This window comes from Peromyscus leucopus, chromosome 5, assembly GCF_004664715.2.
Source record: "Peromyscus leucopus breed LL Stock chromosome 5, UCI_PerLeu_2.1, whole genome shotgun sequence".
NCBI lineage: Eukaryota > Metazoa > Chordata > Mammalia > Rodentia > Cricetidae > Peromyscus > Peromyscus leucopus.
The window spans coordinates 75,120,653-75,134,864 of NC_051067.1; the positions used below are offsets into that span (position 1 = coordinate 75,120,653).

The 14,212-nt window shown below is 53.8% G+C and overlaps 1 protein-coding gene across 2 annotated transcripts; it reads right to left on the minus strand.

Annotated features, from left to right (window-relative positions):
* Positions 1-808: 808 nt before the first annotated feature.
* On the minus strand, positions 809-13,979 carry Ccdc130 (coiled-coil domain containing 130). Of its 2 annotated transcripts, XM_028858650.2 has the most exons (11): positions 13,905-13,977; positions 13,150-13,317; positions 9,752-9,953; positions 7,093-7,146; positions 6,637-6,719; positions 5,803-5,858; positions 4,717-4,777; positions 3,054-3,196; positions 2,805-2,977; positions 1,587-1,725; positions 809-1,434 (listed from the first exon to the last, which is right to left on the minus strand). In XM_028858650.2, the coding sequence occupies exons 3-11, from the start codon at positions 9,752-9,754 to the stop codon at positions 995-997; spliced, it is 1,152 nt and encodes a 383-aa protein (XP_028714483.1). In that variant the 5' UTR covers positions 9,755-9,953; positions 13,150-13,317; positions 13,905-13,977; the 3' UTR covers positions 809-994. The 2 variants fall into 2 exon arrangements, with proteins under 2 accessions (XP_028714483.1, XP_028714484.1); XM_028858651.2 differs by lacking the exon at positions 13,150-13,317 and having other exon boundaries at positions 13,905-13,979.
* Between the last annotated feature and the right edge of the window lie 233 nt (positions 13,980-14,212).

The following is a 14,212-nucleotide window of genomic DNA, read 5'->3' on the forward strand; positions in this document are numbered from 1 at the left end:
GGCAGAGCTCTGAGTCTGAGTTCCCCCTAATCTACAGTGAGTTCCAGAACAGCCAGGGATAGCGGAAACCCTATCTTAAAAAAGCAAAACATGGATTTCTCTACTTAGCCCAGGTTGGCCTGGACGACACCTTGCCTCTACTGCTGGGGTGCCAGGGTAACAGGTGTGTGCCAGCACACACCTGGTCACTGGTGGGACCAGGGCATTTCTGGTGGTCGGGTCATGAGTGGCTCACAGCAGCCTATGGCATGCAGGCTGGGTGTCCTGTCTGCCTCCCCTAGTATTACTTCTGTGGCTCCAGCAGCCTGGCCCTCTTTAACCTTCCTATGTAGTCCCTGCTCCCTCATTCAGGAGGCCACCCCAGGCCATGACCAACCTTTTGTTGTTTTTATTTTTCTTTTTTGGTTTTTCAAAACAGGGTTTCTCTGTAGTTTTGGTGCCTGTCCTGGACCTCACTCTGTAGCCCAGGCTGGCCTCAAACTCTCGAGTGCTCTGCCTCCCGAGTGCTGGGATTAAAGGTGTGCGCCACCACTGCCCAGCTTTGTTTTTATTTTTCAAGACAGCATTTCTCTGTCTGGCTGACCTGGAAAGCACTATGTAGCCCAGGCTGGCCTCGAACTCAGATCCACCTGCCTCTGCCTCCTGAGTGCTAGGATTGAAGGCATTCCCTGCCGCTGCCGCCAACGCCACAGCATGGCGGCCATGGCCAACCTTCCTCCTGTCCTGTGGGAGTCCTGTCACAGCGGTGGCCTAGCTGGTGGAGGTGAAGGAGGACAGCTACTAGGTGACTTCAGCAACCCAAGCCAGGGACAGAGAACAGGGCTTTAATTTAGGGTGTCAGCGGCTACCCCCGGCAGACATCCTCACCAAGACTCAATAAATAATGATCTGTAGAGGGAGAGAGGTCTGGCTGGGCTGTAGCCACGGGGCCTGCAGTCCGTAAGGTCTGGCCGAGTCCGGGTCCTGGCTTCTGGCCCCCGGAATTCTGACTCCCCTATTCGCTCTCTGAGTCTGAGTAGTCGGCCACCAGGGAGGCACTGGGGGTGCTGGGGTGCAGTAGGTCCTCCTGGGAGGAACCTAGGGGTAAGGCCTGCTCTCTACAGTTCCTGTTGGATTCTGGTGTCTCACTGGTCCTAGGGGCCTCTGCTGTCTCTCGAGGGCCATCCTGGGTGGTTCCTGGTGGCCCTCTCGGTTCTGCTGGCAAGGGACCGTCTGCAGCACTCTGGGGGCTTCCTGGAACGTCTCGAGACCTTCTCCTCACTATGCCCAGGTCCCCCACTGTGCCTGTGGTGCTGGGGGTTGGTCTGCGGCCCTGGCACAGCTTCCTCAGGACGGTGCTAGCTTTGCTGCTGCTGGCACTGGGTCCCTGGGCTGAGGGGAACCAAGAACGGTGGATGATCTCGGTGCGCTTCAGCTTCTGTTTGTCCTCATAGGCTGTGGAGAAGAAGGGTTACTACTGTACAGGGTCTGGGGTTCAGGGGCAGAGTGTGCGTAGACCAGACCCCAAGCCTTGAGCTTCCTCCCCACCACTGAGCAACAGGGTCCCTTAGGGAGCAGGGACCTCCTGGTCCAGGGCCACCACTCACAGTCCAGCGTGTGCAACCTCAGCAGGGCGGCCAGCCTCCGGTCGTCCTCTGACTCTGGCACGAGAGGGATGGCTAGGCTGGCCTTCGCCTGCAGCGCCTGGTCCTTCTCCTCCTCCTCCTGCATGGCTTTCTTCTTTTCCTGGGGGTGGGTGGGACACACAGGGAGGGAGGTCAGAGCCCTGCCTCCTTGACACCCACAGGTCTCACTCCTGGCGCTGGGTTTCAGTTTCTCCCTTGACACTGAAGCAAGGGAAGGGCCCATACAGCACTGTGATGCAAAAGGGGACCCAAGTGGAGGGGTTCATGTCAGTGTCCTGTGTTCTGTCCCTCATGCATTCATGCCAAAACGATGGCCATGTGCTACAACACACTTTGATCAATGATGGGCTGCAGGTGTGACCCACTAGATAAATTCTGTAAGATGATAAAGAAGGTAGGGTGGCCCATGCCTGTGATCCCAGTACTTGGGAGGTCCACACAGGAGACAGGAAATTTAATGCCACACTTAAGCCTGGCCACACTGCCAATGCTGAGTTTCTAGAATTTTTTCTACCCACCCCTCTTTTTTTGGAGGGGGGGGTAAGGTCTCCCTCGGCAACCCAGACGGACCTGGAATTTGAAGTAGTACCCTTGCCTCAGCTTCCTGAGCATTATGGTTATAAGCATGAGCCAAACGGCCCAGCTTTCTGTTTTTGAGGTTAGTCTCCAACTCCTAGGCTTTTGGGAGCCTCCCATTTTCAGTCCCCCGAGTGGCTGTAACCACAGACAGATATCATCAAAACTGGCTCCCTGCTTATGTTGAAACTTAGTTCGCTGTGTGATGGTTGACCACATGAGGATTTGGGCAGGCGACCAGGTTGTGAGGGCTCGCCTTCATCACAGGATCACGGGATCAGTCCATAAGGAGCCTGCGTGTCCTGTCTGGCCCTTGAGGACCCAGCAGGAAGTTCTGAGGAACCCGACTAGGCACTCTGTACAGAGTCGATTTGTAGATGCCTTAATGCTAGACTCCCAGCTTGTATAGCAGCGAATAATACATTTTTAGCATATAAACTTCTCAGTCAGTGGAATGTTATAAAGCAGGAAGGAATGAGGCAGGAGCATGACTATGTGCTTGCTGTACACAGGGAGCCTGGGGCTCAGAGGGGAAATGACCAGCTTGCAAGTGGGATGTGGGCACAGGTCTGGGTCTGCTGATGTCCACTGTGGGCCCCTCACCCGGAAGTGCCTGCGGAGCATGCTATTCAGAGCGAAGTCATCCTTCCAGGCGTTCTGGGCCTCCTGGATGTGGCTGAGCGTGGGGAGGGCCTTCTTCAGTGTGCTGCGGTCAGCCTCGCCATGCTCCAGGCGGAACATGGCATCTGTCTCCAGTTTCTCTTTCTTCTCATGCTCTGCAAGGACCACGTAAGCATGACTCTGGGGAAGCAGCCTGGGGTCATGTGGGATGGGCAAGCAGATGGTGCTCACCTGTGGTCAGCACCTGCTCATTGTCTTCCATATCCCAACGCTCCTCCTTGCGACTGGCACCGCTCACGATGACGTAGTCACAGTTCGCAGGGTCTGTTTGCATCTCGATGTAGTTGACACAGAGGTGGCATTTCATCCGGAACCTGGAGAGGACCTGGACTTAGGATGCAGAGGTCCTATCGGGGAACCACGCCCACTTCCTTTGGTGTACCACACTCTGAGGAATCACGCAGCACCCACTGCACCCAGCAGTCACCCCAAGGAAGACAGCAGGCTTGCATCCAGACGGGGCAACCATGAGACTGAAGGGGCTGGGGGTCCAAAGTACAGCGCCTGCTCAGCATGCTCCAGTGCTGGCCAACATCTGGTGCAGGGTGCGTGGTACCCACTTGTGATCCCAACACTCCCTAGGCTACACAGTCAGACTGTCTCCATACCAACCACCCAGACACTAAGGCTGCTCTTTTACTCATTTGCCCATTCCTCACCTACCTATCGACCACCTCCATCAGTCCATCCACCCCCCCATCAGTCCATCCACCCCCATCAGTCCATCCACCCCCCATCAGTCCATCCACCCCCCCCCCCCCCATCAGTCCATCCACCCCCCCCCCCCCCCCCCCCCCCATCCCCACCCCCATCAGTCCATCCACCCCCCCATCAGTCCATCCACCCCCATCAGTCCATCCACCCCCCATCAGTCCATCCACACCATCAGTCCATCCACCTCCCATCAGTCCATCCACCCCCCATCAGTCCATCCACCCATCAGTCCATCCACCCCCCCATCAGTCCATCCACCTCCATCAGTCCATCCACCCCCATCAGTCCATCCACCTCATCATCCATCCACCCCCATCAGTCCATCCACCCCCTATCAGTCCATCACCCATCAGTCCATCCACACCATCAGTCCATCCACCCACCCCGCCCATCAGTCCATCCACTCACCCACCCATTTATCCCCCTACATGTCTGTCCATCTACCTACTAATCCATCTATCCACTTACCTGCCCATTGGTCCATCTACGCATCTATAGATCTATCCACCTACCTATTAATCCACCCACCAATCATTCACCCATTTATCCATCCTCTACCTATTCACTCTCCCACTCAACTAGTCACCCACCTGAGCATCCTCCCTCCCACCCACCCACCCTTTTTTTTAAATTTTTCTTTTTCATTTTATATGCCAACCCCGTTCTCCCTCCCTCCCCTCCTCCCCTCCTCCCCCACCTCCCCCCATCCCTCCTTCCTTCCATTGGCTACTCTGTGCCAGGCTGGTGGCAGCAGCTGGGATGTTGCTAGTCAGCAGAGTAGACAGTCTGCTGAGGGAGGGGCTACGTGCCTGAGATGAGCACGTGCCCGAGAAGAGTGACCCCCTAACAGGTGATGGCTTTAGGAAAGGTCTCTTTGAAGGTGGTGTGTGAACAGCACAGGGGTGGGGCCATTTATCTTCCTGTGTGAAGGGGCAGAAGCTGCATGGCCTGAAGCGGAGTGAATGAGGGGGGCCTGAGCTTTTCCTGGGGGAGGGGGGAGCCACGAAGGGTTGGAGGAGGGAGGGACAAGCCCTGATTGACAGACGGCTCTGGGGGGAGATGCCACGTTCTCTCCCCTGTGCTAGCACGCCTGTCCTAAGGTGCCAGCAGACGCTCCTACCTGTAGATTGGAGTTGTGTAGTAATTGCCAACCTTCTTCTTTTCTGCATTGTAGCGCACACCTGAGAGGGTGGGAGAGAGGCTGGGACCAAGGCACCCGCAACAGCTTTTCTCTGGTGGGAACAAGCTGGTGGCTGGTTGTCTGGCAGGGCAGGTGCCCCAGAAGGGCGGGCACAGAAATTCAGGGCAGGAGAGTGAGGTTTGGGAGGCACAGGAGTACCCAGGCCACAGGAAAGTGTGGACTGGAACAGGAGGCTCAGTTTCCAACCCTGCTTTCACTGTGTATCCCTACGCAAGGTGCCTCAGCCCTCTGGGCCTCAGTTTCCCATCTAGTCAACAGAGATGACTGTAATTCTGATCACACAGGGCTCTGGGAATAATGTCAATGGAGAGCTGGATTTGGGGGTACACCTGAGACCCAGCACTTGGGAGGCAGAGGCAAGGTGGAGTTTGCCTGGGTGACACAGTCAGACTCTTGCAAATAAGCAAAGACCTGCTACCTGAGTGAGTGGAAAGTCAGCTTCCAGAACTCCTTTCACAAATGTCCATTTTTCCTGGGAGGTGATACAGTCCTGCCTTCCGACCTTGAGTGACAGAGCCTGACTAGAACAGGTGAGCCGGGGTCGGCCACAGACATGGCACTGTCTGCCCATAGCCTACCATAGCAACATCTGTCCTTGCTTTCCTGGCCTGTGCTGGATCCAAAGAAAATCCCTGCCCTGCCCTTACCCAGGGGCAGGTCCTGAGACCCTGCTCACTGCAGAGAGGTCCTGCCCCTGCCCAGGATGAGCAATTCCAAGAGAAGGCTCAATGGCAGGCCTCGCTGGGCTGGGAATAAAGGTTCTATAGAATGAGGCCTCCACAAGGCACGAGGGCTCTTGGGCAGCTGGAGAGGGCACAGCTCCTGGAGGGGTGCCTGCCCTATGTGTCCCATGCCATTGTCTCTCACCCGTTTGCTTGTTTCTGTTTGTTGGTTTGTTTTTTGAGACAGGGTTTCTCTGTGGTCTTGGGGGTGACAGTGTCTCGGGGTCTCACAGCACCTGGCACAGGGGGGCTGAAGGGGCAGGCAGGGTGGTGGTGAACTCACCCATGCCGATGTGGTTCTTGCAGCCGTCACACCAGATGTTGTATGGCATTTCAAACCTAGAGAAGAGACAAGAGTTTTCATTGTTGACTTATTTATCTCGTATGTGTGGCAGTCAGAGGACGACAGTCGTGAGCTGGTTTTCCTTCCACTGCGTGGGTTCTGGGGACTGAATTCAGGTGTCCGGCTAGGCAACAAATGCCCTCCCCCACTGAGCCAATGCTGCTCCCTTTCTTCTTAAGATATATTCTGGCTATGCTCTCCAGGCTGTTCTTAAACTCCTGGACCCAGTGATCCTCCTGCCTCAGGCCATCTAGTATCTGGAGGTCCTGGCTGGTCACTCTTCCTTCTGTGGTCATGTCCTTGCACATCACTCTGTGGCTTGTCCCACGCAAAACAAGAGTCTGGCCCCAGTCCTGGAATCAGGATCCATACTGGGCAACCGAAGGGGAAGAAGGGACAAGTGTGACAGGTCTGGGTCTTGGCCTTAAGAGTCCTGGCACTTTTGGAGCCATGATACTGCTGGTGTGCTGGAAGAGAGACCCACCGTGGAAAGCCTGTCTATACAGGCCAAGGCCCCACTGGACCAACTGGTCTTCAGCTACCAAGCCCCTACCCTGAAGAAAGAAGGCCTCGTCAGGCCCTTCCGAGTCCAGAAGAGGCACCAGACTTGTCAATAACAAATACTTACTGTTTTGTTACGCAGCAATAGCTGACTGATGCACTGTCTTCCTGCTTTACGGATTAGAACCTGGCAGCCAGCACTGGGCCAATCAATGGGGACATGAGATTGATGCAAGGTGGAGGTCTTGGGAGAGGGGGTGGATAGTTCCTTACCGGATGACAAGGATGCCTTGTGACAGCTTCCGAGCCCGTTCTCGAAGGGGGTGGCTGTTGTGGTATCGGTTGAGAGAGCCATGCTGTATGGAAAGGGTGAGTGAAGGTGTGGCAAGGCCACACTGGGGCAGCTTGTTCCCTTGCTGTTCCTACTGCTGGGGGACAAGGGCCTCCCCGGGGGGAAGGGGCTTCCGTCTGACCTCCTACAAGCACCATGGGCGGTGTGGAGGGAGCTCTTGGTAAGGTACACGGCTTGGAGCCAGGGACAGAGTTGTCCTGGGTATCTGGAGGAAGCAGTTCCAGGAGCCCCCAGGACACCAGCGTCTACAGCAGGACGTTACATGCACCGGCATGGTAACTGGGCAGAGCCTGCCCACATCTGCAGGGCTTGGGGTCTTCTCTGGGTGACTTGGGACACTTGGTCCCTGAGGCTGAGGGGTTGTGGAGGCTGCTTACCTTCTCGGGGTTGAAGTCTGGGGGATAGTACTTGTTTTGGCCTTTCCTTTCACCCTGGAAGCAGAGGGGAAGCATGAGTGAGAGAGGACAGTGCAGGGCCTGGGGACATGCTCAAGTTCTATCCAGGGTCTGATCTACAGGGGCAGCCTGGCTGGAAAACCAACTGTTACCGCTTCGGGAATTCCTCAAGGCGCACTGTCTTACAGGAGTGGCTGCATGTTTTGGGGGGCTGTAGGCAATAGTAAAGAAGTGGGGATGGCCACGGACTCCTAATGGCTTGTCTTTTTTTACACAGTGTTTCCCGTAGCCCAGCTGGTCATAAACTTGTTATGTAGCTGAGGCTGGCCGTGACCCCGCTGCTGCCTTCACCTCCCAAGGCTGGTGTTGTGGACGTGCACCACACCTGGTTTATGGCGGAGTGGGATGGAATCCAGACCTTACGCTAGACAGGCACTCCACCAACTCAGTTACAGCCATTTCTACTTTTTTTTTTTTTTTGAGACAGAATCTCATTCCATAGCCCAGGCTGGCCTCAAACTCAGGGCAATCCCCCTGCTTCAGCATTGCGAGAGCTGGTATGACAATGCCCTGCTAGCATTTCTCTTAGGCCACCCATGAAATACATTTAAAGACACCCCTCGCCCTCCAGCACCAGCTAGCAGGCGATCGCTGTGAGTTCGAGAGCTGGCTGTGCTCCGAAAGCGCAACTACGCAGAGATGTCCGACCGTAGCATGCAAGGGTCTCAGCTTCTGACATGGCGGCTGTGCTGGGCTGTTCAGAGCCCAGGACTTGTTCTTCACAGTAGAACGCTCCAAACAGTTATCAGGGAGGAGCAACTGACCAGAATGCCGACCAGCTGAGCTGTGTTGCCTACAGCACCTCACTCCACGCCAGACTTCCCACATCCTCCTCCAGGGTTCTCAACCTTCCCAGTGTTGTTATGTCGCTGAGGGTGGCCATGACCCTCCTGCCTTCACCTCCCAAGGCTGGTATTATAGATGTGCACACACCTGGTTTATGGGGTGCTAGGGACGGAAGCCAGACCTTATGCTAGGCCCTTCGATATAGTTCCACATGTTGTGGTGATCCCCCAACCATAAAATTATTTTGTTGCTACCTCATAACTGTAATTTTGCTACTGTTATGAACTGTAATGTAAGTATCTGAAATGCAGGAGATCTGGGACATGTGACTCTCAAAGGGTCTCAACCAGAGGCTGAGAGCTGCTGGTCTTGACCCATCATCCAGGAAACTTTTCTTTGCAACAGACAGAGACCACCACAGAAAACCACAACCCAGTGGTCACATCTACAAACCACTCCCATACCTAAGGCTCTGGGGACTCTGTGGAAGAGGGAACAGGAAGACTGTAAGCCCCAGAGCATCAGGGACTTTGCTGTGAGATTGTGTCTCCTAGTAACATCAGAAGTTACACCTGTAAACCAACACGATCACCCAAATGTGAGTTGAACAAGGACACCACAGACATGCCAAAGTGGGGAGAGACCATGAGGCCTCCACCCTACACAAAGAACTACAGGCAACTGAGGGAAATCGAGAGCAGGAGAGGAAGCCTTCCCCGAGGAGAAACACACCAATGGGCTGTCCAGCCAAATGGTCAGCGCTGGAAACACACACATGTGACATTGTAAGAACTCAACAGGTTATATTTGGGAATATACTTGTATCTACAAATACATATACACACGTAAGAAAGAGGGATGAAAAAAGTGGCCATGAAGATGAAGGCAAGCTGGGAGGGATAGATGAGAGAATTTGGAGGAAGAAAGGGAGGGGAGAAATGTAATCAAAATACAATCTCAAAAATAAACAACAACAACAAAATCCTGGTCCAGTGCTGTAGCCGTAACTTAGTGTGGTAAGCACTTGCCTAGAGTCCTGAGACCAGCCCTGCCTTGGGCACAGTACATGGGACAACCGTGAACACATCACGCTGACTGGGAGACGGGACAGGACCGCACACATGCTCATGGCAGGGAGAGTCCAGTCTGAAGGCAGACGAGTTCTCGGGACAGTGAGGAGGGGAAGACAAAGGGTGACTACTTAGGGCTGAGGAGATGGGGGTGAACCCTGGAGCCCGCATGGTGGAGAGGAGAAGCTGCTCCCCCAAGCTGACCACACATGCATGTGCACCCACTCTACAGTCAACAGACAAGCGTACAATTGCCACACATTTTCAAGAGTGACAGCTCAGCAGTGCAGGGCCTCCTTTTCAGGGTGACAGTCTCGTGGAACTGCACTGGAGAAGGAGTGGGCAGGAACACCCCCCACACTTCACAGCGGCTGGGGAGGCGGCTCAGGGGCAGGGTGCCTGCCCAGCAAGCATGAGGCCCCGGCTTCGGCCCCGGCTCTGCAGCAGCAGCCATAATCCCAGAACTTGGATATGACTGATCTCTGAGGCAGAAGGGTCAGATCATCCTCAGCTACATGGCATCAGAAAGGAAGGGAGGGGCAAGGAGGGAACGAGATCTAGATGGAGAGAGGACTTGCTGGGTGGTGGTTTGAGTGCCCAGCAAAGGTCTGCAACCACTATGCACAACAATCACTAGCTACCAACAAGAGCCTGAGAGGGGCAGGGCTGCCTGGAGGCTGTGCTGGCACCCAGGAGAAACCCAGGCTTGGGAATCTTTTACTCACCATCTTGGGAGCTGCCTACAGGTCCTCACTAACAAGGCTGCACTGGGAAAGTGGCCTGGTCAATGCATGCAGCGGTGGGGTGTATCCTCCTGTGGAGCTGCAGAGGCCACAGGCTGATGTGGCTGTGTGGTGGTCTGGCTTGGCTCTTCCTATGTCTTGAAGTTCACAGTGGCTGAGTTGTGACCTGGCATCCAAGGACAGCCTGGAGGGAGGGAGGGAGACAGACAGACAGAAAGGCAGTAAGAGAACCATGGGGCTCCAGACTCTGCTGGAGTGACCAAGCAGGGATGGTGGTCTGTGTCCTAACCCAGGCCTCCATTCCTACTGCCCTGCTCTGGAGGCAGAAGCTGCAAGGGGCTCCTTTTCTTTTCTTTTTAAAGATTTGTTTATTTATTATGTATATAGCATTATGACTGAAGGCCAGAAGAGGGCACCAGATCTCATTATGGATGCTTGTGAGCCACCATGTGGTTGCTGGGAATTGAACTCAGGTCCTCTGGAAGAGCAGTCGGTGCTCTTAACCTCTGAGCCATCTCTTCAGCCCAAAGGGCTCCTTTTCAATTTACATCCTAAACTACTTATTTTATGTGCCTGATTGTGTATGTGCATGGCATGTTAAGCATGTGAAGGTCAGAGGACAACTTATAGGAGTCAGTTCTCTCTTTTCCCACTTCAACTTTTCAGCAAACTCAGACTGTAGGCTTGGTAGAAAGTCAATGAACAGTTTCCCAGGCCCAGCAGGGGCCTCTCACAATATGTGCTACTGTGTCATGATCCCCTGGCCTCCAGAGGCTCCCAGTCTAGTTTATAATCAAACCTACAGGCCCTACTGCCTCTCAGCCTTAGGCGAAGCTCACTCACCCCTCTCCTCTCTCTGTTCCTGGCTATCTGCAGAGGCCAAGGCAACCAAACTGTTCCTAAACTGCTGGCATGGACTCGGAGCCTCACAAAGACCAAGACAGCACTCTACCACTGACCCACTTCCCTGCCCCTCACTGGGGGATTCTAGGCAGGGGCCCTAGAGCCGGCCTAGCCCTGGGTCCAAAGATGTAGTTTTTGATGTTTCTCTTGAATGCCAGAGGCCTTATGCAATCACCCGACCTAAAGTCACTTCTTGGAGCCAGGTGTAATTCTTATAACCCCAGCTACTAAGGATAACAGGATTGAGATAGGAGGAATCCAAATCGAAGACCAGCATGGGCAATATACTGGGCAATGTCAAAATAAAACTAAAACAGTTTAGGGATCTAGCTCATGGGGACAGTGCTTGCTTAGCATGCAGAAGATCTTGGGTTCCATGCCCAGCACTGCAAAATAAATAAGTTTATAAAAAATAAAAATAAGAGCCAGGCAGTGGTGGCACACGCCTTTAGTCCCAGCACTCAGGAGGAAGAGGCAGCCTGGTCTACAGAGTGAGTTCCAGGGCAGCCAGGGTTACACAGAGAAACCCTGTCTCGAAAAACCAAACAAACAAAAAAGGGATAGGAATATGGCTTGGTTAGTATAGCATTGTTTAGCATGCAGGAAGCTCTGGGTTCTACCGATTGCATAAAACACATGTGGTGGCACATGCTTGTAATCTTAGCACTCAGAAAGTGGAAGCGGGAGGATCAAGTTCAAAGCCAGCCAGGGCTACAGAGACCCATTCTTGAAATAAATGCTAATGGGGTGAGCCACAGAGACTCATGTAAGTTAGAGAACTGTCGGAACTGGGGGAGGGGACAGCTGTGTCGGGGAGGAAGGGTGTCTAGAGTGAACACAGGCAGGTAAAACTGACAGATGGATAACACACGTTTCTGTCTTCTTACCACAGAATATCTGTGCTCAACTGCTCTAGGCTAAAAGCACATATGGATATCAGGCAAAAGACTGGCCTTGGGAAAACCAATTTCTTAAAAAAAATTTTATTACTGTGTGTGTACAACATGCGTAAGTGCAGGCCAGAGGACAACTTTGTGTCCTTTCAAATTTACCAGGGTTTTGGGCTTCCAGGATTATGTGGCAGCTACTATGACACATGGAGCCACCATTCTGGCTCCCAATTTTATTTTTATTGGTAAGTTTGAATTACACATAAGTGTAACCTGTCTTCTGATGTGCTCAATGATTTACACTTGATCTTAAATTAACCAAAAGGCTGAGATGTGGTTCCCCAACCACTTAAAACTTGAAAACTGGGGCCCACACGGCGGAAGGAGAGAACAGACCTGATCTCCACGTGCCATGACATATATCCATGCACACGAATGCATACAAAATGAATAGGTAAAATGTGTAAAAAAAAAAAAAAGTTTTTCTTTCTTTTTTGGGTTTTGAAGACAGGGTTTCTCTGTGTAAGATCGCTGGCTGTTCTGGACTCACTATGTAGACCAGGCTGGTCTCAAACTCAGAGATTTGCCGCCTCTGTCTCCTGGGATTAAAAGTGTGTGTCACCACTACCTGGCTTAAGAACTTTTTTAAAAAAAAAATTATTTACTTTAAATTGTGTGTGTGTGTGTGTGTGTGTGTGTGTGTGTGTGCGCGCGCGCACCCACAGAGTCTAGAAGAGGATGGCAGATTCCCTGGAGCTGGAGCTACGGGCAGCAGTTAGTCATCTGGGAACTGAACTCAGAACCTTCAGAAAAGCAGTATGTCTCTTAACTGCTGAGCCATCTTTCCACCCCTAAGTTAAAAAAAATCATAGTGTGCGTCCAGGTACGAATGTGTCACAGTGTGTGCAGGTCAGAGGACAACCTGGAGGAGGCAGTTCTCTCCTTCTGCCATGTGGGTCCAGAGACGGACCGCAGGTTGTCAGGCTTGGCGGCATCAAGTGTCCTCATCTACTGAGGCATCCTGCTGCCCCCTCCCCCAAATACTTCCGATGGCCAAGCACTTAAGTGCCCGCCGGGTCGGGGTCACGGCTGCCTGGGTCTCTGACTTTCCTGGAGCTCCCACTTTTCATCTGTCAGGAGGGAGTACGGTTCAGGGCGTGATGGCACATGCCTCACACACTCAGGGGGCAGAGCCAGGAGTACAGACTGAGTTCCAGGCCAATCTGATCTACACAGCAAGTCCAGGCCAGTCAGAACTACACAGCGAGACCCTATCTCAAAAAGCAATAACAAAACAAACAAAAGGATGAAAATGGGGTCCTGACGGGAGGAATGACTTTGGGGCTTGCCGTAATGAAATAAGTGTAGACACCCAGCTTGTGAATCGGTGTGGGCTTGGGGTCCGTGTTAGAATGTTTTGGGAGACACGCCCCTCCATGTAGTCCAGGCTAGCCTTGTACTTCAGATCCCCCAGCCTCGGCTTCTGAAGCCTTATGATGGTTAGTCACAATTCCACAGCCAGGTTACATGCAGGCTGCTCAGGTGGATGCACAGGGATGAGGTCATCAGAGTCATTCCTGACCTCACCTGCCTGAGCAGATGACAGCCCATCAGTCTCTCCTGCTGCTTCCCAGCTGCCTGACTCCGGGCCAGCCGCTACCGCTGACCTTCGGTTTCCTCATGTGGAAAAAAAGTAGTTTCCTAAAGGACGGAGCTGCGAAGGCTGCGGCTGGGAGTCGTCGCAGGTGTTAAGCACTGAGAAGAGCATGGGACAAAGAGCAAGGACGATTTCAGCTCTTTCCCCTACTTACTAACAACCGTAAAAATTACTAAGTTATGTGTATGTGTGTGTTTACGAACAAGTGAGTGCAAGAGGGTTGGATTCTCTGGAGCTACAGGCAGATGTGAGCTCTGGGAACTGAACCCCAGTCCTCTGCAAGAGCAGCACAAGCTTTAACCGTTAAGCCATCTCTCCAGCCCCTTAAAAACTACATTCACTTGTTTTGTGTGTGTTGGGGGAGCGTGCCACGAAGTGTGTGCAAGTCAGACAACACCCCACAAGAATCGATTTTTTTTCACCACGCTCGGGGGTCGAACTCATGTCGTCAGGCTTGGCCGCAAGCGCCACTGCTAGCTAAGCCACCTCGCCGGCCCTCAAGCTCCTGTTCCTAAGCACCGTGTCCACACTTGGGCTTGGAGGCTCATCTTCTGCGTGTGGACGGCTAGGGGCCCCGGGAACCCGCTCGCGTCCGCGGGTCTCGCATCGCCCGCGCCTAGCCGCAGGGGTGGGATCGAGGTCCTGCCACCCCGTCGCCGCTGCCCGGTCCGCACCCCGTACCTACCTGCCCTCCTCCTGACGTCACGCCGCCACCAGCCCGGAAGCACACCCGGCGCCGAGAACGCGCGGAGCGCCCGCCTCCGCGGAGCGAAGGCGCCTGCGCGAGGCGGGGCGAGGCACTTTCGCCACCTTGATTGGCTGAGATTCCCGCAGGCACACCCATTCCGGCCCGTCGAGCGGAGAAGCCCCGCCCACTCGGCGGGGCCCAATCCGAGATGGCTGCCAGGCCCCTCCCTCCCGGAAGTGCTAACTTGCCACCGCCCGGGCTTGGCGGATTCTTCATTTTAAAGCTTTGATCAATTAATGTTTGAG